The following is a 23,722-nucleotide window of genomic DNA, read 5'->3' as shown; positions in this document are numbered from 1 at the left end:
GGACTAGAAAACTATTCTGCACTTCTGTTAGAGCTTTTAAATGCAGTACTTCTGTCTACATGTAGATCAAGAACTTCTTAGAAATATCCCTACTGCTAGAGGAAGAAAATCAGCAAACTGTTTTAGAGGGATTTTTAATTATTTTATTAAGAAATATAAAAAAAGCACTTTTTTCCTCTTTTTCCTCAGTGGCTGAGCTTTTTACCACTCTAATATTCAAATGCTGATACCCACTCTATTTACATAAACAGGTTCTTGTTCTATGCTCCAAAAGAAAACTCAAATTCTAGTTCACCAGAAGATCTCTGAATTCTGTGGATTTGCGGTCCTGATATTCACCTTGTTCTTCCTCAGGGAAGTGGCAGCTGCAGGCATCATCTTCCTGAATTGACTGTTCAGGTGTGTGCACTGAAGGAAATGAACATCACAGAATCAATTAGGTTGGAAAAGACCTCTGAGACCATTTAGTCCAATCCTTGGTCATACACATTCTAAACCTGACCAGAGCTCTGAGTGCCACGGTGTTGTTTCTCGAACACCTCCAGTGACTCTACCACCTCCCTAGGTAGCCTGTTCCAAACTTTAACAACCCTTTTTGGGAAAAAATTCCTCCTCATCTCCAATCTGAACCTCTCTTGGTGTAGCTTAAGGCTGTGTCTTGTCCTGTCACTGGTTGCCTGGGAGAACAGCCTGACCCCATCTGGCTACAGCCACATTTCAGGGAGCTGTGGAGGGCCAGGTCTGCCCTGATCCTCCTTTTCTCCTGACTAAACAACCCCAGTTCCCTCAGCTGCTCCTCAAGGACTTACCTGCTAGATTCTTCCCCAGCTTTGCCCTTCTCTGGACTCACTCCAGCACCTCTGTTTCTTGAAGTGAGGGGCTCAGAACTGGACAAATGTCCCCTTTCTGTTTCATTTATTCAGCCATCCTATTTCACCATCCCTCGGTCACAAATGCAGCACGTCAGGAAGAAAAAATCTTCCAAGTTATTCTGTAACCTGAAATTATTCTTCTACAGCATGTATAGCTGATAAAACTAATTTATCATACTTTGTTTTTCCTAATTCAGCAGGGCCCCTGGTGCTGTTTGTCCTGGCAATGAAAGGAAGACCAGCATGAGAGAAATAGATTTTTGAACTGCTATGGTCTTCTGTATTTAGAGTTACACGAGAAGATTCAGACCTCATCCTTATGACAGGGGAAAAGAAGAGAAAGGGAGAGAGAACCCCCTCAAAACCAAACAAACCAACTATAAACTACATTGAATGGAATCAGCTTCATCTCTGTGCTGAACTCTTGAGCTTGCCCAGGACTTATTGGCTGTCAGAGGGCAGTGCTGGATTCAGGCTGACTCAGTACACCCTGACTGATATTCCCTTTCCTACTGCAGCCAGACAATCACTCCAGGCCACGTGCACCCTCTGGGAGCAGACAGAACTCGAAAGTGTTACAGAGGCCAAGGATGATGCTTGGAAGTAATAAACTGAACTGACCTTTAACTGGAGCAGCAAAGCTCAGCTTTTTTCATTTCTCACAAATTACTTCACTTCTAAGGATAAACTTGACCTAACACTTGACCTAACACCCACTTTTATTGCTTTCTGCAATAAAAATTCCAAAACTCTTTCCCTTTCAGTTGCTTCTGACTTCCAACGCCAAAAAAGCCGAAGCTATTGCAACTATCTTTGAAAGACACTTAACCTAGATTCTTGACTTCTGTCTAGTTTCAAAAAGAAAAACTGAAGAGCATATTTATCTTACTTTTCTTGAAGACAGTTTGTAGTTTCTTTTTATGCCAGATACTGAAGCAGATGCACAAAGGCAGCAGAAACATTATGCATGACAGCCCAGCCACAGCAACAGAAATCCTGATCGTGTCTGTCTGAACATCCTTCCCTAGGAAATAAATAACATTCTCTAAGAATATTAACAGAACAAAACTCTACAGCCATTGAATTAGCTGAAAACTTTGTCTCCCACTCTGCTTCTGGATCAGTTTGCAATGCTGGAAATGCATAGAAGACATTTTGCTTTAACAGAAAGTGAATGAGCTACAGTATTTTTAAGTAGGTCATAATTCTTTACCTCCATAAGCAGTATAATACAATGGCTCACCTGGTACAGTGACAGAAAATGGAATTTCAAGAGATGTGGTAGGTAGAGTAGTGACTAAAGTGTCATTAACTGAGGCATGTTTGCAAACGACATCTTTTGCTGCAGTTCCAGGCTCCAGGACTTGGTTTCCAGCGCACCTGAAGAACATTTAGAGCAAATCAGGGAAAAAAAAAATTAAAATCCAGTCAAGTGTAATAGCTGAATAGCTGTAGATTTTTTTATTTTTTTTTTTGTAGTTTACTTACATTGTCCAGTTTTTACAGGAGCCATTGGGCTGATCATTAAAAGTTCCGTAGCGGCAAGCCTGGCAACCTTCAACAGACAAAGATAAACATTTAAAATGCAACATATGAAATACTAATTTTTGCCTGCTTATACAATGTCAGAATTGCTATTTCATAAGCTGCTCAGTATGCAAGGCAAGTCTTTTCCTATCAGCCACAGACCAGTACAATACTTGGCGACAAAGCCAGTTGATTTGGCTCAAGGTGCCACAAACCATGCCCAACTCCAGAGTTCCCAGTTCAGTTGCCCTCAGCTGCCATGCAAAGGGAACTAAGTGGTGCACGATTTGAGCTGTGGCAGGGCTCAAACTGTGGTAGGTTTGTCTGCTCCTGAGCTTACACCACACACCATGCAAAGCTTTAGCAGCAGTGGCAGCTTTTATCCTGAGAGGTCCTTCCTCTGTCTGCTCTGCACTGTGCGAGAGGCAGTGCGGTGTGGCTGCTGCAGGAAGCAGAGGGGCTTTTGGCTGCTGGGGAAAGGTGATCCTACCGTTCCTGGTGCTCTCCTTGCCCACTCCGCAGCTCCGGGCGCAGAAGCTGCAGCCGTCACCGACGCAGCTATAGCCCTCCTTGCACGTGCATTCAGCATCGCTTGTTAAGGTACAATTTTTTAAATACTGAAATCGTCCTGCAAGGGGAAAACGAGTTTTAGATGCCCAGCACGGTGCAGCAAAGGCTCGGACCTTTGCTCTCACAAACATGAGGCTGGCGGCTCCAGCGAGAAGCCCCGCAGGAGCGCAGCGCTATTTGGCGCAGGTGCCAGCCCGGGCTCGTCGCTGCCACGGGAGGTCACAGCAGGGCTGGTGGCATCGCCGCCGGTACCTTGGCACTGCCGACACATTCTGCAGCCGCCGAGAGCCGCCGCGCTGGAGAAGGTGTTGGGCGGGCAGGGCCGGCAGGACGCGCCCGCTCCCCGTCCGCAGTCCGCGCTCTGGACGTACGTACCTGCGGGAGACACAGCGGTGAGGCGGGGTGCATCGAACCCCGCCAGGTGCATCGTGCCCAGTGCATCGTGCCCAGTGCATCGTGCCCAGTGCATCGTGCCCTGTGCATCGTGCCCGGTGCATCGTGCCCTGCACATCGCGCCCCGCCCGGTGCATCGCGCCCCGCGCAGCCCGGTCCTTACCCGCCGGGCAGTGAGCGAGGCACAGCAGCGCTCCCGCGGGTGCCGGGCTCAGCGCCAGCGCCAGCAGCGCCGCGGGCAGCAGCGCCCGGCCCGGAGCCATGGGTCGGAGCGGAGCTGCCGGCGGCACTGCGCGCGGGACACCCGGCACCCGCCCTTAGCGGCCGCCCCCGGGGGGTCTGGCTGCGTCATCCCGGGGGCGGCGGGGAAAGCCCGGCCCGCCGGGACTTTCCGGACCCACCAGAGGCGCGACCCCTCAGCCCTGCCGGGCAGCGCCCGCAGAGCTCTCTCAGCGATGCCGGTCAGCGTTCGCTCTTTTCACCACTGGGGCTTCCCGGTGAGTGCTGCGCGGAATGCCCGGGAGGTGAGCGGTGAGAGGCGGAGCCCTGCGCGAAGATGCCGGAGCCGGACGGGCACGACGGGGACGCGCACAGATCAGGAGAGCGCCGCGCTCTGGCCATGAGCGCGTGCAACTCCCCGCGTCCGCGGGAGCGCGCACCGGGCGGCACGGGAACGGCGCGGCCCCGCCCCTGCACCGCCTCGCAGCCAATCCCCAGGGCTGGTCCCGCCCCCTCCACGGTCCCACAGCCAATCCCCGGGGCTGGTCCCGCCCCGTGTACCTCCCCGCAGCCAATCCCCGGGTCTGGCCCCGCCCCCTGTGCTTCCCCACAGCCAATGCCCGGGGTTGGCCCCGCCCCCTGCACCTCCCCACAGCCAATCCCCGCCTGTTCCTCAGCCGGGGCAGGAGCAGACACGGACAGCGCTGAGGGGTTGAGCGCTGCGTTGTAACTGAGAAGCTGATGTATTTTCCGTGTGTGTGTATGGGCAGGCAGAGCAAGGACCGGCCTGTCAGGGGGTCTGAGTAGAGTCCGCTGTGGGCAGCACACAAAGCGCCCCGCACCGATCCCCGGAGAGCCCTCAGCAGAGTCCTTCGCTATGACCGGCTCTCCTCAGCTGGGCCCGAGCTGCTCTGCAGGAGCTCTCGTGAGCCAGAACCCAGACAAGGCCTGCCAGCGCTTGCGAGCAGGCTTTTACACAACAGGGCTTTGCAATCCTAAAGGTCCCCATTAACACCTCTGTCTGTCCTTCAAAACACCGACACCCCTTAAAACCAGGGACGGCATCATCCCTGAGCAGCCACCATTCCCTGTGCGCTGTCAGCCTCGCCAAACAGAAGCGTCGGGCCGGCGCTTCGGGCAGGCGCTTCGGGCAGAGGGCGGAGAAGAGCAAGGCTCGGTTCTGCTCGGTTCTGTTCGGAACGTGCTCGGTTCTGCTCAGTACGTGCTCGGTATGTGCTCGGTTCGCGGTCGCGCCGCCGCAGTGATTTTTGCGAGCACCGGAGCGCGCTCTGCGTTCCCACAGACCGTGAGAACGGCGGAGCGCGCTGGCTCCGCGGGCAGCCCGGGCGGGCGCGGGGAGGCGCCGGGGCCGAGCGCGGGCGGGGCCGGGGCGGAGCTCCCAGAGCCGCCGCCGCCCCGCTGAGGTGAGTTGTGGCCGCCGCCGCCGCGGCCCCCGCGGGCCCGGAGCCGGGAGCCCCGGCGGGCGGGAGGGGTCGGTGTGGGCGGAGGGCTCGGCCGGGCCGGGTCGCGGTGTTCGTGTGGCCGCGTTCCAGGGCGGGACCGCCCCGCCGGGCCCGTGAGGCGGCCTCGGCCCGGGCCCGGCCTTGTGCCGTCCGTGCTGCGTGGAATGGCGCCGGGTGCCAAACGAACCTGCAAACAGCGGTGCGGCCTTTTTCCCGGGCTGGCCGAGCCGGGGCGCCTTCAGCTGTGCCCCGCCTGTGAATAGCGGGATCTGTGCTCGGCCCACTGAAGGGTGTGATTTTTTTTTTAAAGCCACCCTTGTTGGAGTTTCTGATTCCAGCGCAATCTCCAGAAAGGCACGTGTACCCACGCAGGGTTTGGCTGATAGGTTTGAGGCGGTCTTAGCTGGCACTGAGGAGCAAATGGGAGACTCGCATTTACTGTGTGTAGGTAGCTTGTTAAATGACTTGTTAAATGAAGCTGCTCTTAGGTCTGTGTAGCTTTGTTCTGCCTTCTCAAAAATTGTCTTTCCATAGTAGTGGTGCAGCTATTTACATACGCACCCACGTGAAGAACAATACTAATGCTCAAGGATTTGGCAGTGTTGTACAGTAAATATATAAAGGCACTATGGAGAGACTGCATTTTGCAAAACTAGGAGAAAGAGTAGAGGTTTCAGGATCAGGTGCCTGGTTTCATCTAAAGAATTAAAGACAGGGATGCAAATTGTGATCTAGACTATTTTTCTGTAGTGAAAAGCAAGTGCAGCATTTCTGCATAGTGGCTATTCAGGGAGGTTTTTTGCTAGTCAAATTCATACAAAAATTTTGCAGAAACAATGTATAGCCTCAAGACAAGCTAATAAGAAGCTCTAGATTGTCCTGAAGTTATTACTGATACCTCTGATTTGGGTGTACTTGATGAGGACCTTTTGCATTGACAGTCCATAACGCTGCCCCAAAAATAGGATTTTACACAGTGAATTATTCTGCTTGGGCTGGTTCAGCATGCTGTGGGATGTTGTGCTGTATATTACTGTATTCTAGAAATTGCATTCCAGAGGAGGCTACCAGTAGGGAGCAAACCTGAAAAGAGATGAAGCTGAAGCAGGATGAGGATGATTTTATTTTGTGTAGGCACCTACAAGTGCATCACATTTCATGAAGAGCTCCCAGGTACTGCATGCAATTCTAGATTAAAGGTCCCTGCATAGGACAGAAATCTCTGTCTTCTAGAGCAGTAACCTGTGAAATGCCTTCTCACATCACAGATGCTTTCACAGACTTCTCTCAGACCTGAATGAGTTAGTGGGTATTTTATATGATGTAAAATTACTTTAACTTAACCTTCAAATGGAAATTTAGCCATTTACCTCAACTTGAATTGAGAAACTTAAAAAAAAAAACAAAAGTCTTAAGCCTGGTTTGTTCCATTTGCCAAATCTTGTGGTCTCCTCCCCCATCACACATGTGCACATGTGTTTCTCCCCCACTAAGTTGCAAAATAAGCCAGAAAAGCTGTCGGTGAGATTTTGCAGGGGCACTGCTCGAGTCACTGTTAAGTCACAGGAAACTCCTCATTGAAGCATGCTGTGTGGAAACTAAAAACCAGACATGAGGTCAAAGCTCATGCAAGCCCTTTTCGTAAGTGCTGACCTGGGTAGGAGTCACTCGTCTCGGAATAAGTGAGGGTGTGCAAATTGAAAACAGCTCTGCCACCCACCCTGAACCCCCCTCTCTGGCAGACACAGGTCTTTGTGAGGTCTTGATTAGGCCAAGTTGTTTCCTCTTGTGGTGCTGATGTGCTGTGCCTCCCACTTGCACAAGTGCCTTAGTGTTAGTTTTAATATCATAATGCATTCTTTTTAAAAAGCTCCTTAGTTAAACAGGATTGCCATGAATATTGATTTAAGCTAGTGGGCCATTTTAAATGAAAGAAGATGCATAAATACAAATTACTGTTCAATTTCAACATAAAGAAGGATTCATAGGAGGGGATTTGCCTTCTAACCACATTGTCTTTCTACCCCTCAGCCCCTTCCTTCACAACCATCTCCCTGACAGCAGCCCCTCCAGACATGGCCTCAAAGAGAGCATTGGTGATTCTGGCTAAAGGGGCAGAGGAGATGGAAACTGTGATCCCCACTGATGTTATGAGACGAGCTGGGGTGAGTATGCAGACAGTGAAAAATCTCTGTGTGCCTGGTCAAGGGGAAATCGTTGTCACAATTTGATGTTCATTGCCAGGAATTCAGTGATTACTCCATTGAGTGAAGTGAAAAATTACCCTCATCACCTTACTGTTAGCAAATATTTGTGCCATGCACCCAGTGAGCATGCCTGACAACTGACATTTCTTGGTAACCTTTCAAAATGCAAGTCTAATTTGGAGCAAATGTTTCAGGTAAATCCTACTGTGTCAGAAAACTCTCACATATAGTGACTGGAAGTGCCTCTTTTTTAGGGGTCTGAAAAGCTCAGTACATTCCAGCTCATGACATTGCATAGCTTCTAGTGAGTTTTGAAATTCAGTTATTAACTACAGTTCTTGGCTGCTGGGATTCCTCACACTGTTTGTTACTCTTGCAGTTGTAACACACTGTTATCATCTCAGTAGGAATGAAAATAATACTTTAACTACTTAAACACACCAACTTCACTTACATAGAAATGACTGAAATAAAAATTACCTTCTCCCACCACCTTTGTCATTCCATCACTGTGCTCCCCATTTTGGCTGTCAGAAGAGGAACAAGCTCTCAGTACAGCTTTGCTTGTTCTGTGTAGAAAAAGAAAAGTGCCTCAAATTCTTGTTTTGTTGTAATATATTTGTTCTCCTGTTAGATCAAGGTGACTGTTGCAGGCCTAACAGGAAAAGAACCAGTGCAGTGCAGTCGAGATGTCTTCATTTGTCCTGATGCCAGTCTTGAAGATGCCAGAAAAGAGGTTTGTCATCACCCTTCTCTGATATCATGGCCAGCATAATCTTTCTCAGTTTCTGAGGTGAATTTGGAAAGCTTATGCATTACCTTTGGGCATATGTTGCATGTTGTGTTAACTCTGTGTAGCAGTGAATTACAGAACTGCACATCTTGCTGTGTTCCCCCTTCAGTGATACCCTGCTTCACAGCCTGCTGGGTTCAGACAGATTTCTTAATTCTGCCCAGGTATTTGTTTTTGCAAAGTGCTTTATTTTTCCTGTTAGTTGGCTTGACAAAATACTGTGATTTGGGCCAACACAAAAGAAACTAAATAATGTTATAGTTAGACCTGTAAGGCTGGAGCAAAACCACTTGTCTTTACAACACAAGAGCTGTCACTTGCTTGCTGAAGTTTTTAAGTGCACTAGGCTGAAAAGTCAGTTCTGTGAGAGACTTAATTGATAAAAGGCTTTTACTGGAACGGAAATAGTGTTTGATTTCTGATGATAAAGTGTTGTTCAGTGAAAGGAAAGGTAGATTTCTTTGCTTGCTACTTGAATCATCTGCAGTGGTCTTCAAATAGTGTAATGTATATAAACAGTGTAATATATGTATCAGCCTCTATTCAACAAACAGTTTTATCTTTCTTTGTTTAGGGGCCTTACGATGTTGTGGTCCTGCCTGGAGGGAACCTTGGTGCTCAAAACTTGTCTGAGGTAAAATTCTGGCATTTTAAAAATCCATGGGTGTTCTCATGAGTAGTGGAGTGGTCAGCACTTGCTTAGTAATCATGCAGGTTCAGCTCAGCATCTAAAAATTCTCTTCTGAATGAATCAGTAAACTAGTTGTTAGTGGTCTTAAGCCTTCTTGTGATTATATAGGTGGGACAACTGGGTCAATTCTTGGCCATGAGTACCTAGTAAAAGAATAAAAATGGGAAGGTGGTGTGCGTTCTGGGAAGATCTCTGTTCATATTCATATGAAGATGAAATGGTTGCAAATGAAGATTTATTGCTGAGACACAAAACTGTCCAAACCCAAGGGACTCTGCTCCTTTGCAGAATTCTGTCTCTGGTGCAAAACTGTTCCAGTGGTGGTATGAATTCCTTGTGGAAGGCAAGCAGACAAACAAATTGAGCTATCAGATAGGGTTTAGGTGGTGTCACAGAGTTTGTAAGCCATGGAGTAGGAGACAAATATCCCATATAAATCTTCTTAAGAATGACAGAAACTGTCTGGAAGTATCTTATGAACACTATTTTCTGTTGGTCCTGTATTTTCAAACAACTTTCTATGCCCATGGGTTAACCAGCTTTCATGTGGGTCAAGAACTTCCTTGCAGTTCCTTCTGATTTCCTTCCTCTTTCCTTCTGGGGCAAGTATGTCTTGGTTTCAGTTTTTCTCCTTCTTAGTGTTCTCAATGCCCTCTGTCCTGAGACAGCAAGGAAAAAATGCAGTTGGTTTTCTGTACAAAACAACAAAACATGTTTATGAAATTTCAGTGAAAACTGTTTCAACCACACTTCAAATAACCAGCTCCAGACAGTGACTTGTGATGTTTCTTCATACAGTCTGCTGCTGTGAAAGACATTTTGAAGGACCAGGAAAGCAGAAAAGGCCTGATTGCTGCAATATGTGCAGGTGGGTTAACAAAGTGTCCTGCTTTGTGAAGCATTTGGATATCTTGAAGGAGCATGAAGACAGTTTCCTGTCCTAGAAATCTGTGTTCCTGTAATTTAGTACCAGGAATTTGTGCCTGTATATATATATGCCTTTCAGCATCTGATTTTTTTGTAAATGTAATAGCAGAGAAATCTTAAAAAAAATTGTGAACACTTACCCTGCAAGTTCTACTTTTTACCTAGTTCCTTCCAATCAGTTGTGTTAGTCTTTAAAACAAGAAATGAAAGGTAGTATGCTAGGTTTTTATTTAAAGTATGTGATTATTCTGGTGATCTTTCTGCAAGTGTACAGCACTGGCAGAATGTCATTGCTGTAAATTTATCTCACATAACCACTCCTGCCCTTTAGCTTCAGAAAGAAGGCCAGAAATATAGAATTACAGTCTCACCCTTCCTGAGCTGCAGCAAAAAATGGACTTGGTTTGAGGAAAGGTTTGCCTGCTTAGATATTCTGCACAGCTTGGTATCCAGAGCATGAACTTTGTATGATTTGTGTTTTAAAAAGCAAGGTGAAAAATTACCAGTACTGCAACTGAAGGCTGGTCTAGGGACCTGAAGCTGAGAGTGAGGAGAGAGATGATGAATGCATAAAAGGCACTCAGTGTTCCAGGAGGGGATTTTCACTTTCATTTTTTGGTACATTGCTTGGGGGGGTTTCTGCTTTTCTTCCTCATTTGGATGCTAGGCACACAGAGCTATGAATGTGGCAATAATACTCTTCTGCTGCTTTATGTGTGCCTCATGCAGAACAATCCAGATTCACACCTGCAGAGGCCTTTTCTTGTAAGCAGGATGATTCTTGGACCTCATTCCAACTGAGCACAATAGAGGGTATTTCCTGTACTAAATCCAGAATGAAACTAAAGAACAGAACTGAAACTCATGTCAGACAAATCAGCCTTCAGTTTCTTTTGGAATTCCCATAAGGATTTCCTGTCTGATGACTTAGCACTTCATGACACAATTCTTACCTCAATTCAGGCTAAGAAAAAAGTATGAAAAGAAAAGAGAAACTCTTGAAACCAAAAACTGAACAGTTAGTCCATTATCTGTCCAAAATACTGCTTGGCACACAACTGCATTATGTAGAGACTTGCTCACATGAAATCCCATCAGTTAAATCTCTAAATTCAAGGTTTAACAAGGTAGTTAATGTTCAGATTGAAATGGCAGACCTTTTGTTTCTTAATGTCAAGCAGTTTTAAATAAAATATCTGGAAGTGGGTTGTTCCTCACTCCTTCTAGGGCAGCACAGTCATGGGTGGGACATCACTGTAAACTGTAACTTGAGAGCTTTTTGCTTCAGAGATGGGGCTGGCATCAGTTTTTATAAAATCTAGTCTGTCCACAGTGAGCTTTGACCCCTGGGGGTCCTAATGCCCAAATGTCTGTTCTTATCAGGGTTTGTAGCAGAAGGCATTCCTCACTGGTGCAGCTTTATGTTCTCACAGGTCCTACTGCCCTTCTGGCACATGGCATAGGGTATGGAAGCAAAGTCACAACACACCCTTTGGCCAAAGACAAAATGATGAATGGAGGTATGTTTCTGTCCAAAAACTTTTCAGATTACTTTTTTTTAACTTGAACCCAAAATTTAAAGAAAGGAAAAGAGCTTTTTAATCTTATTTTTCTCTTTTTGAGTCTACATCACTGGAAAATAGACTAATAGTACTAACATTCCCATCCTTGGGGGAATTCTGCTGCCGCTGTCATGTTAGGAGCATTTATTGCCTTATCTTCTTGAGGCTGAGCCATTTCCTACCCCTTTGGTTTTTTCTATTAGTGCCCCCAGCAGCAAACTCTGGGAGCACTTTTCCTGCTCTCCTGTGAGTAATGCTGTGGTTCTGTGGCAGCTGATGACTCCTCAACCTAAGGGAAGTGATGGTGAAATGCTAGGAAGGTCATTCTGTGAGCATTAATGGGGCTGGAGGTGAGCAGATGGGTTCCCCCAATATCTTCTGCATGCATTTGGGAAAAAAAAAATTGTTAACAGCTCCACAAAAGCAGTCTGACTTCCAGAAGTAACCTGCTGGGAGCTGACAGCTCAGTGAGCCCTTCTTGAGGAGCTTTTAGAGTCAGAGAGGCATTCCCACACCTTGGGGAGTGCAGGCCCTGTTCTTCCCTGAGGACAGCAGGCAGGGTTGAGCTGCTTGGCAGCAGTGCTGAGGTGCTGGTGCCCTCTGTGGCAGCTGTGGGCACAGTGCTGGACACTGACCCTGTTCCTGTTGTGTGTTCCCCAAGCACACTACTCCTACTCGGAGAGCCGCGTGGAGAAGGACGGGAACATCCTCACCAGCCGCGGGCCTGGCACCAGCTTCGAGTTTGGCTTGGCCATTGTGGAAACGCTGCTGGGGAAGGAAGTGGCTGAACAGGTGAAGGCACCTCTAATACTGAAAGAGTGAAACCTGGTATGGAATAGGGACTAGGACAAATTTAGATAGAGTCTTATCCTTTGTAGAATAACTGTAATGTGCACTGTTGTAAATACACTTTAATTTGTGGGTGAAGTTAGTAACTTACCTGAACTGGGATACCATAACATTTCATTTCTGGAAAAAGATCCTGTTAGTAAAAAGCTTCATCACAAAAAAGCAGCCAGCATCTGCTAGTTAGTTCTTGGATGGCATTTAAAAATCACATAGAAAAATGTTTGCTGAATAAATAAAAATGGAGCATCCCTACTGGTGTGTTGTTCCTTTCTGTGTTTTCTCCCAACCCAGACCCATGAAACCTTTTTACCACCATGTTCTATTCAAAACAACATCTGTTCTTATTCTCACACAGTTCTTCTGAAGTCTGAGCTGAAATGAGAAGGTGGCCAAGCACTGTAACAAGCTCCCTAGGGAGGTGGTCATGGCCCCATGCCTGCCAGGATTCAAAAAATATTTGGACAACACTTCTCTTGCTGTATGGTTTAACTTCTGAGTTGCCCTGTGTGGAGCCAGGATTTGATTTTGATGACCTTCATGAGTATCTTTCAACTCAGTACAGTCTCTGATTTCATTACATAGATTATTAAGTTGTAACCTAGAACAATGTTTAATTTCTTGTGTACAAGTAAGGCAAATAGCTAGTATTAATTTTCTGACAATGTTGGAACTAAATTTAAAGTATGAATATTCATTCTTTGTCAAGGCCAGAGTTCCTGCAGGTTGAGCGTGAGACCTTGAAATTTGTCTTTAAATGATTGCAGATCCATTGAGCTATTTGGGCAGCTGGTAATCAGTATAAAGCATGAAGTTTGGATTTGGTAGAATGCCACCAGTAGCAGAGCTTGTTTCTGCTTACTGAAAATTGGAAGTTGCTGCAAGCCTGGCTTAGGTGAGCCTTTGTCAGTTTAGAGGAGTTGCAGGACAGGTCTCTGGAGGAAGTAATGGAGCTGTATTCCCATGAGAATTAAGAACTTGGCATTAATTTCTGTCTTTGCTGCCTTTCTTTCACCAAATCATTCTGGTGATGCCTGGCTCTGTCAGCAGTCATGCTTAAGATGGCACCTCACTGGACTCTGAAGTTACCCCAGCATCTGGAGATCTGGTTGTGCATACATCTGAAGGGCATGGTCTGAACTTTGGAAAATTACTGCACAGGAGCCTTTATGATTGCTTATTTTAATGGGAAACAAGTTCATTTTCAATTACTGCATTTTCGTAATGAAATACATGGATACTTTTGCAAATTTAGAATTAAGAAATGTCTGTGTTGTTAATAACTACTGGAAGAACTGCTTCAACTCTATGCTCTGTCTCTTAATTTGTTTAGGAAATATTTCATATGTTTCTCTAGCTTTGAAATATGCTCAAGATATGCAAAAGTTGTAATCTATGTAAGATTTTACAAGTTTGTGTGGTAAATCTGCACATCTAACTGGTATTGCCATGCAAATGTAAACCAAATGATGGAAAGAGTCTTTGTCCTAGAATCTAGAATAATTACTTGGTTTGTAAATGGGCATGATTCAGAAACAGGAAAAGCTCTGTATTCCTGGGTGGCAGCACTGCTTTGTAACATTAGAAGGAAAATATTTCCATGCTTGTATTGTTTTTAGTCTTGCAGAAATATTTTAATACAAAGCATTAGCAAAGAGGCCATAAATTCAATTATAATTTTTTTTTCTCCAAGGCTGAGGGAGTTCAGAAATGAGGTTTTCAGTGTGTATATTTGGGCTTTCCCACTCCCATTAAAATGGTAATAGGAAAAACACTCAGAAAAATGAGCCTAGAGCCCATGGATGTATCTGCTTAACTTGCAGATTCTTCCACTGTGTTCAGCAAAAGGCTTGGTAAATAAAATATTGTAGTGCTGCTTGCATCACAGTTACCTTCATACAGCTGACCCTGTTCTCAACCTTTTACACTGCAGATGTCCAGCAAACATGAATGTACTTGGGTTCTCTTTCTGTGTCATTAACTTGGTCTTTCAGTTAGGGTAAGTAAGTGTATGAACTAAGATTAGGCTCATTTTCCTCTTAGGGTAGGTGTTACGAAGGAATTTGCTGATTTGAGGGGAAAAAAGTTGCCTTTCAGGTAGCAAAATGCTTTCTTCCTCACATTTCAGTATCTCTTTTCATGCTGATGAAAGATGAGCTGAGGTACTTTCCTGCTCATTGCTTCTTGTTCACTAGAAACTTTGTGCCTTTTTATTATTCCCAAGCTTTAGTTTTAGAACCTGTGGTAATTGGGTATCTGCTGTCCCTGAGCTCAGCTTAAGCTGAAGGGAATGCATTCACTCTTCTTTATTTAACATTTAACTTTTTGTTCCCTGGCAGCTGGAGGTTTGGGGGTTGGTTGTTTTCCTGATGAGAAGGCAGCCAGTTGGCATCTGCTGTATGCCTAGGATCATCTCTCAAGAATAATGTGGGGTTTTTTTTCTGATTCTGGTTGTTCTGTGGGCTTGAATGCATCACTGAGAATGAATTCTCTTAGGGAATTGAGGAGTATTGTATGGCTTAGGAGCAGGAATGTACACAAGAAGGCATAGATGCTGGAGCCATCAGTGAATATTTGCTGAGATGAGAAATATTTTCATTTAGACTGACAAGCTTCTAACTGAAGAAGAGGCAGAAGAAACATGTGGAGAGTGAATAGTCTGGTTTTGTTGCAGTTCTTTGCAAATTTTTTTCCAAAAAGGGAAAGTGATTGAGCAGGAGCAAATCTTATCTCAGGAATATATCTGTCTCAGCAACAGAGAAAGGATGCTTTCCTAGAGAGACAAAGGTTTTACTTTTTAAATGGGTGGAGACAAAGAGAACCATAATGGATACAAACCAGCCTGCACACTAGTACTTACAGCTGTAAAAGCACACAGGGGAATGTGCTTCATCCAGTAATTACAAGCCTTGGACAGCTTGCTAGCCATTTATGTGTATGCTTACCATTTGGTATGAAACCTGCAGTGACTGTCAGAGCAAAGAATGGTTACTTAATCTGATTATTCTGTTTGTTCTTTCAACCAGAAGATGCATCATGATGCAAACATAAGCAGTGATCCCAAAATGATAAAAAATACCTGTCTTCCAGCAGCCTGGCTTGGTTGGAAAGATGAGTATGTGGCAGAGGAGTAGGAAGGTGTCAACTACAGAAGCAATCCCTAACACTGCATCCATATTGTCGTTCAAGTTCTCATACTCTACCTCCAGAAGGAAGATGTGTTGCTGTTATATGGAAACTACATTTTAGTAGGGCATGGGATGCAACATTTGAAGCAACAAGATACTGGGCAAATAAATAAATTGTTGCCCAGAATTGTAGATTATCTTTGAGCATGTTTAGAATGTGATCTTGCATGTGGTATGGAAAGGAAGGAGAATATGTAAGATGAGAGCAGATGTGCCTCCCTGCTGCCCTGATTTGGTAGCTGACAGCCTGGCTCTGACAGCACTCTGAACTTCAGTGGATATTCTGCAGTTCTTGCAGTATTATCACTTGGCAGGAAATCAAAAACTTTCTGGAAAGAGCAGCAAAAAGGGACAGGCTGTCCTTGCTGACAGTATTTATCTGGCCTTCAGCCTCTTCCTGCCACCTCTAGAGAAGCATCCAGGGACGGGCAGGGGCAAGGAGCAGGTTGTGGGAATCCCTGCAGGGATCTTCAGGCACTGGCCCAGCTCCTTCACTCAGCAGATAGGAGGAACTGAGCCCAGGTCCCTGTATCCTGAGGACAGCCGTGGTACATTATTATTATTTAAGGGACTAGGCAGCATTTCTGCTTGTTTTTTTGTGGTCATGCTTTGGGAAGCAGTACTGACACATGATAGGCTCCAGAACCGAGTCCAGACTTGGGAAAACCAGCATCCTGTGCTTTAGGTAACAATTCTTCCATGTTGCTGAGGTGCTCTGGGGGCTGCTGTGGGTGGTGCAGCAGTTAGGGGTTGCAGTGCTCTGTGTCATGCTCAGTCTCTGTTGCAGCTCTAGAAGCCTTTCTGCTCTCTACAGGATTGTTCTGTGTGCTGGAAGGCGTCATAGTTGGAGAGGAAGCTTTTATACTTGGGCTTGTTCATTTGCTTTACTTCATTCAACAGCTTCTAATTATACCCTTTGTACAACCTTAAATAATTCCTCCCTACCAGGGTTTATGGCCCTCTGAGTCATGTAGATACTTCTGTACTTCCACAATTTAATTCAAGGCCATTCCACTAACGGTAGAGAGAGGAGAAGAAAAGTTGTTTGAGGATCTCATGCAAGTACTCATATTCTAAAGAGCACAGTGAGACTTGTGTAACATTGGTAACACTGAAATCTTCCACAGCTGGTGGAAGTTTCCCAGCAGGACTAGGGACATTTCTGTGCAAATCTTGGTGATTTCTGAATATTGAAGGTGTAATTATTTTTACAGCTTAGAGTGGCAGCAGCTCTGAGCCACAGACAGAACTTGCCTGCAGTTCAAGCATGTACTTGGTTCAGAAAGAGTTTTAAAGTACTGTAGCCATTCTCTAATGGAATTGGTTGTAGTAGAATTTCCTTTGGGATTCTCAGTTTTCATTGCAATCTTGTAGAGCTGCTGTTCTGTATCAAAGGAATCCTCTGAATTCAAATGGCAGTTTCTGCAGCTGTTTGTCCAATTCAAATTTTCTCTGCTTTGTGTTGAACAGAGGATTTCTTCCACTGTTAACTGTGTAGTTTAACTGTGGCCCCAGATATTTAAAGATCTTTGTTTATCAGCAGTGTATAAATTGAAAGTGTAATTTTTTGTATGCCTCATCTTTGGAAATAGGAGGAGTGGGCTGGAAATGCCCTCAAGTGCACCAGGGAAGGTCTAGATGAGATACTAGGAATTTCTTTTTCACAGAAAGGGTTGTAAAGCATTGGAACAGACTTCCCAGGGACTGTGTGGAGTCATTATTCCTGGAAGTATTCAAAAAATGTGCAGATATGTCACTTGAGGACGTGGTTAAATGGTGAATGTGGTGGTGGTGGTGGGTTAACTGTTGGACCTGATGATCTTTAAGGTCTTTCCCAACTTTAATGATTCCATGATTCTGTGAATCCACAAGACCTACTCAGCTGTCCTTGTTCAGATCCTACAGGGCTGTGCCTCTCCCTGGTGCAGAGTCCTGCTCTAGCTGACCATCACCAGTGCTTTTCATTTCTGTCTGCCCTTGGGGAGAAGCTGCTGCTGTTGCTGCCTGACAGCCAGTCCCACTGTGTTTGCTCCTGGAGAATATGGGATTTGGTGCTGGCCAGTACAGCATCATCTGCTGGCTCTAAACCTGGCAGCAAGGATAATTCCTGAACTGTAGTTTAGTTGGAATCACTTTGGCTCTTAAAGACTGTGTTGAGGGCTTTTGCTGATAGAATTTAGGATTTTCAGAATTTCTGTACTATGAAGAGGCATCTTTCTATTGTGTTTCTTTTTACTGAGGTTCTTTTCTATTGAGTTACAGCTCTTCTCTAAACTACATGCTTGGTTTCTCTGTGTTGTTAAGTTCCAATGAGTTATGCTGTCATAATGATCTGTATGTCATTTCAGAGCCAATTTTTAGAGCTGCACACATTCTGCTCTAAGTAGTGTCAACTCTGGGAGCTGTCTCTTTTGTGCATTGAAATATTTTCAAGTTTTAAGGAGTTCTCCTAAGAAACACATTGCTACTTGCACATACATGCAGCTCTAGTCTCAGACTCATACTTTCTCCCATATTACTTTGTATATGATGTGGAAAAAGCCCTCTCACACTGAAGTCACCAGCTAGGTAGGACAGTGCCTGGCAGATGGGCAGGAAGTAAGCTGCTGCCTTATGTGGTGATGAGTCTGATCACTGGTGGGCACAGCACTGTCATTTGCATTTTTCACAGGAAATCTGCTCTTGGGTGGGGAATTGCAGTCTCTGAGAGAACTGGCAATAGATGATACATTTATCTGTGCTTTCTCATAACCACATCTGATACACTACTGAGTTGTTCCTCCATGGTGTTTTGCAAAGGGTACTTTAGCTTTCTTTCAGTCATGTAGAAGGTAGAATGCTTGTACTAGGAAATTAGTAATAATGGAGCTCTGAGCTCCTGGATGGGCTCACAGAGACACAGGCTTTGCTGCCAACTTTCAAATAAATCCCCTGCATCAATTTTTTTTACCCCTCTCTCCTATTTGGAACGCTACAGAGCATTTACAACTTTAGTAATAATTTCAAAAAGAAAGAAAGGGCACTTAGGGTAACGTTCCCTGTCTGGTGCCCAGTTATGGTTCTGTCCAAATCACCCATAATGAGGGGAACAGATGAAGCCTTTCCTTCCCTGCCCTCCCCTGCTCTTGCTCTCCACAGGCATTTCCACAGATCATGAAGAGGAGTTGGAGACTTTGGCCTCTCTAGCTTTGGATCTTGGCCCTTGTGTGTGACTTTGCACAGAGCCTCTTGGGGGAATATTCAGTCTCATGAAATCCTCCAGGGCTGTAGCCAGCGAGCCTCCCTGCCTCCTGTTGTGCTGCTGGAGAAAGCCAGGGCTCTGCAGTTGTGTTGGATTGGTTGCTCCCTTGCAGGTGACTGACTGGCCCAACATAAAGCTCAGGTGTTAAATTGTGAACTGAAGTGCTTGTAAAACAGCTGCCTTACTCATCGCGCTGCTCCAGGGCATGCAATAGCACCCTGGCTTATCGTGGAGACTGCTTTTGATCAAGTTGGTCCAATTAAGCTCAGATGACAGGAGAAGTGTGGCCTGCGAGAGGCAGCATGTCCAGAGCACCCTGCAATGGCCTGTGAGGTGTCAGCAGCCCCAGAGGCTGAGCAATCTCCAGCTCTCCTGCGCTCTGTTGTGTCACCTCCAGCTCAGGTTGGACTGCTGGCCGTGCCTGCTGTCTCTGTCTAAGTGGGGAGGTCTGCTCCTCCAGTGGAAATAGTCCCTGGGGAGTGGTGGGGTCCTTGGCTATTCCCATGGAACAATTACTGTATCCAGCACTGACCATGAAGATTTGACTGTGGAAAAAAATGTCCTCACATGGCTCCTCACCCTTAACAATATGTATGTTTAGACTGTCAGCCTTTAACAAAACACTAGCACTAAAGCATTTAACTTGAATTCAGGAACTAACCAGTTCATCCTTCCTTCAGGCTAGCCCTTCTTCAGAGCCCCATGACAGTTCTCCCTCAGCCTCTGTGTAAGGCAGGAGCTCACGGACACTCACCTTGCTGGCATCCATTTTTAAAATGTCTCAGATGGGGCTGTCTGTCCCTGTGGCTTTTAATGAAGCAATTACTTTCCTTCATTGGGTTTTTCACCATGATGAGAAGTTACTCTGAAAAGACAACCCTCCCTTCCAGTAGTAATTGAATCACATGAGCAACAGAATGAATCAGGGTGTGTAATCTCACCTCTGCCCTGTGTCGTTGGAGGCCTCTGCACTGCCACGTGCCTGTTGCTGTGCTGGTGCTGTGTCAATTCTGCACCACAGCAGCTCAGTCCCAATTCCAGTTGCTTAAGCTCTACGTGCTGGGGTGTGCAACTGGGATGCAGGAAAACTTTCCTTGTATAACTTATCAACATGACGTGGGACCAATGAAGTCACCAAGTGCAGCCTAATATGGTTCTTTCCTCTTCACCTTGCTTAACAGCCAGTAGATGACAATACAGGGATTGCAAGGCAATGAGTAACCTGTCAGAGGCCCACTTGCTGTTCCCTGGTGTCTCCCTTGCACCTTGCCATGGAGCAGCTGGACTCAACATGGCATGAGCTGATGTGGTCCTTTGCCTGAACTTCTTTGAAGCTGGTAAGTTCCTGGAGAGCCTCACACCTCACCACTGCAGTGTTTATAGGGTTGGTTCTGTGTTCCAGTTGCCTTCCACAGGGGACTCAACAGTGCTGACCCTGTCCTTGAAGTGGTTGTGAAAATAATAGACACATTAACAGAGGTAAAATAAATACTGTAGGTAACAGGAGCATGTGTCCTGGTCCCTGGGGAGGTGGTGGGCAGGGGAAACTATTCTGTGTCAGATCCATACTTGGTCCAGAGACTGTGCATGGAGGGCCTCTCAATCATGATAGCTCAATATGATTAGTAATTAGCATCCTTAAGCAGATTCAGAGTGGGTATGGTGGGATAATCTGATTTTCCTTCTGGTGTTTCATGGCAGTGTATTTGCACTTTTCTTCCTTCGTGGCTTTCATATGTTAATAATTTGTGGACGACAGTTTTAATCTTCAGAAAGAAGCATCTCTTCCTCTGAATCACTTTGTAAGGAAATGAATAGCAGTCATGGTTCCCATGTTTCAGTGGCATGCCACTTAAAATTTGGAATACCTAACACCTTTTCCAAAATTAACCACAACTGGGATCAAGGTGCACACCAATATATAAATAATATAGCAACAGTCTATGAGCAATCACGGGTGTGGCTTCCATTTATGATTCAGAAAAAATAATGAGCTCTGTGGATGAAAATAGGCATTTGGGTGGGGATTATGCAATGCCTGAATTACGATGCAGGATGGGTGGGGGTAACACCTCTTTCAGTTTACAAATGCTAATCACAAGCTCAGCAGCCAGAAATTTCTGCAGTGCTATTTAACGAATATTAATAAGTATAATTAAACGTTGTGTGCTAGATTTTCAGTGCCAGGAAGCTGTGTGAAACAGAACATTCGCTGTATGTTTTCAGTTTGAAATGAATACAAACTGTTCTGAAAAGCAAGCTGACAGGAAATGGAAAGATTAGCCTACTTTAAAAACAAAAGTTTACCCAGGAACATTGAGTACACCCAAAGAAAATCAATAGGTTACCTAACTGCAGAGTGCCTACAAGCAGATAAAATGAGGGTTTACCTTCATCTCCAATTTCCTTCTTGACATAATCCAGAGAGTATGTATTTAACATACAGCTTGTAATATTAAAAGTGTTTATAAGGGCCACAGTCTGTAATCATGAGTTTGAAGGCTGGGAATTCACCATGACTGATCTGGCCATCATCTTAACCCTGAATTCTTTACAGGACTTGGTTTGAACACCATCAGCAGCTATACTGTAGTAACTTGAAAAATTCCTGTCTTTGTCCTGTGCTAGAAAGATGCTTTCCTTTATCAGGTCAAACTGAACACTTCACTCAGACTGTTTAAAAATAAAACCAAGGCTGCAGCAGGAGCAAATGTGATGTTGTTGAGTGCTCTTCTGCAGTTTCAGGATGGTACTAATTGTGCCTGCTGCAGTCTGGGAGTGAATGGAAAACTCTTAATGACAGCAACAACAATCAGTACATTTAAATGACTGCAGATTTTAATTATGTTGTCAATCAGCATACTTCCGAATCAGGTTTACTTTCTGGTTTATCTCTTGTGATGCAAAAGCAGCTGATGATCAGCTACAGCTCTGTGTTATTTACTGACTTTATCTGTTTAACACAAGTTAATATGGTGAAGTTAAGCTAATGGGTTTTTCAAGTCACCTAGTACTAACACAGCCTCTTCTTTTCAGGAAAAGGTATTCTGAGACAAACATCCTTTCCTTTAGTTACCAGCCAGACTCAGCTTCTCTGGGTTGATTTGCCAAACTCATCTAGTAAAGGGTGTTCTGCGAACAGCAGAGCAGCCAGGCAGCACCAGGCACCACCAACCTTTGCCCAGGGTGAATATGACAGATGCCTTTTGCTGTCAGTCATTACTCATTGTGCTTTTGCTTATGCTATCAATGGTTTGGAGCCTAGGGGAGAGGTCACCCAGCACCTCCTCCCACTCTCACCAGCTTTGCTGCCAGACACATCTCAGTGATCCTGGGTCCACCTTAGGGCTGTGCTGGAGTTTGCTGTGGTACAGCCCCTTTGTCCCAGCACAGCTGCTGCCTCCTGACACCAAGGAGTCCTCACTGAGTGGCTGGGTGGTCACAACAGAGCTCCCGAGGCAAAAGGGAGAGAGCTGAGGGCAGGGGAGCAGTGAGGGCAACCTGCTCCTTGAATCAGCAGGCTGTGAGCAGCATTGCCTTTCCACACACACACTCCTTTCTTCCCTGCTTTAACAGAAATTCCTGGACTCTCCAAACTTCAGTTTATCGAGCTGTAACTGCTTTGAAGTGCAATTATTCCAGTCAAATCCAGCTCTCAGAGGCAAGCTGTCAGGCCTTGCCCAAGTGAGTCCAAACTCTAAATATTCAAACATGTGATCAGGCTGTTGCAAAAGCATGTTGTGTCCTGACAAGTCTTATCATGTGCCAGGGGATGAGCAGAGAAATGTCTTCTGGCCAGAACTTGCAAAGCTTCCCCCACAGCGCTACAGCCTTAATTACTCACTTGGAAGACAAAATACAGTTTTTGGATCGTGCAGACTGTTTCCCCAAAGCACAGGAATCTGGTGTCTAAGAACACATGCAAGGCTTCCACCTGCTTTTGTCAGGTGAAACTTCTGAAATGTCAACTTCTTAACATTGTGCTGTAATTCAGCTGACACACAGCTCATAACAGGAAGGCTAACACCACTACAGTGACTTTTTTTTTTTAACACTTCGGACTAAGTAGCCAATACCAAGACCCTCAGCAAAGGAGTATGCAATTTTTTTTCCCAAGGAGGAAAACACATAAAGGTTAGGTTGTCTTTTGTTTTTTGTTTTGTTTTAGGGATTTCAGAAAAGGTATGTAAGACCATTCAAAAGGACAAGTTTTATAATGATTTTAAGTTTTTCAGCACTATAAATATTGTAATAGCTTTTATGCAGAAGCAGCTCAGGTAAAAAACCTGCTGCTACATGAGCTGTTTTGTAGGGCACCTCTGCTGCTAACAAGTGAAAATATGTGCTGGAATGCAAGGTTGGAGGTACTGTAACAAATACCCTGTTTTATACCAGATATAAGCTAAAAATGTGGAATATCAGGAATGGAGTGGGATCTGAGGAAAAAGCTGGGAGAGATCTGTAAGGGACTTACTTGGGTGTAGGAGTTCTACTGAAATGACAACTACTGAGCCTGTGCCAGCTCTAACAGTCTTTGAGGGAAGAGCTGCAGCTTGCCAGTGTCAGTCTGGTGTAACTGAGAGTTCACATTATTTTGGGGCCCTAGAATTGCAGTCTTCCCCTTAAATGTGAGCAGTTTTAAGTATGGATCTTACCTTTTCATCTTAGAGAAATCCAGGGGGTGGAGGGAGAACAGAGCTTTCAGCAGGCTGAATATGAGGTGACAGCCTTGCACAGGATTAGGTAACTTGTTTATGTTTTGAAGCTGATCTGCATGGGCTCTTAGTGCTATGGCAGTAGGTGTTTAAGCACCTTCTAAACCCATCTTAGCAATCTTCCAAGGTGTAAGAGCCAAGGGATTGAGCATTACTGAAAAACTGTGTCTGACATTTTTCACATCCAGTACAAGTCCAAGGAGGGGACCCTGTTTTATTCTGAAATAAGCCCACTGACACAAACATCCACTGCCAGATCAAGGCAGGGATTTGCCTGCACACACAGCCAGGGGATCAGAGTTGTGTGATGCTTTCTATCTTCAGCAACCTCATCCATGGCTTGCACACTGGTGAAATACACTTGCTTTGTGGTAAGTATTCACAATTTCTTTCCCCTCTCAACCATGCTTTTTTTTACCAGGTGAGAAACTGAAGACAGGAACACAACTGCCCTCTCCTTTCTGTACAATTGTGGCTAACATGCTGTAGGTGACTCTAGAAAAAAAAC

General features: G+C 45.3%; 2 protein-coding genes across 2 annotated transcripts; one reads left to right on the top strand and one right to left on the bottom strand.

Annotated features, from left to right (window-relative positions):
* Positions 1 to 120: 120 nt before the first annotated feature.
* Positions 121 to 3,640, bottom strand: TNFRSF9 (TNF receptor superfamily member 9). Its single transcript, XM_033079382.1, has 7 exons — positions 3,526 to 3,640; positions 3,222 to 3,344; positions 2,890 to 3,027; positions 2,361 to 2,427; positions 2,116 to 2,252; positions 1,762 to 1,896; positions 121 to 408 (listed from the first exon to the last, which is right to left on the bottom strand). Exons 1-7 carry the CDS (start codon positions 3,623 to 3,625, stop codon positions 287 to 289), a joined length of 822 nt encoding a protein of 273 aa, XP_032935273.1. The 5' UTR covers positions 3,626 to 3,640; the 3' UTR covers positions 121 to 286.
* A 1,342-nt stretch (positions 3,641 to 4,982) lies between these two features.
* On the top strand, positions 4,983 to 12,325 carry PARK7 (Parkinsonism associated deglycase). The gene is made up of 7 exons (XM_033079385.1): positions 4,983 to 5,005; positions 7,076 to 7,209; positions 7,886 to 7,987; positions 8,619 to 8,678; positions 9,534 to 9,603; positions 11,096 to 11,182; positions 11,886 to 12,325. Exons 2-7 carry the CDS (start codon positions 7,120 to 7,122, stop codon positions 12,044 to 12,046), a joined length of 570 nt encoding a protein of 189 aa, XP_032935276.1. The 5' UTR covers positions 4,983 to 5,005; positions 7,076 to 7,119; the 3' UTR covers positions 12,047 to 12,325.
* The last annotated feature ends 11,397 nt before the right edge of the window (positions 12,326 to 23,722 follow it).

Source organism: Catharus ustulatus, chromosome 24 (genome assembly GCF_009819885.2).
Source record: "Catharus ustulatus isolate bCatUst1 chromosome 24, bCatUst1.pri.v2, whole genome shotgun sequence".
Lineage (NCBI taxonomy): Eukaryota > Metazoa > Chordata > Aves > Passeriformes > Turdidae > Catharus > Catharus ustulatus.
The sequence above is the reverse complement of the archived record's forward strand: the minus strand, read 5'-3'. Positions and strand labels throughout refer to the sequence as shown.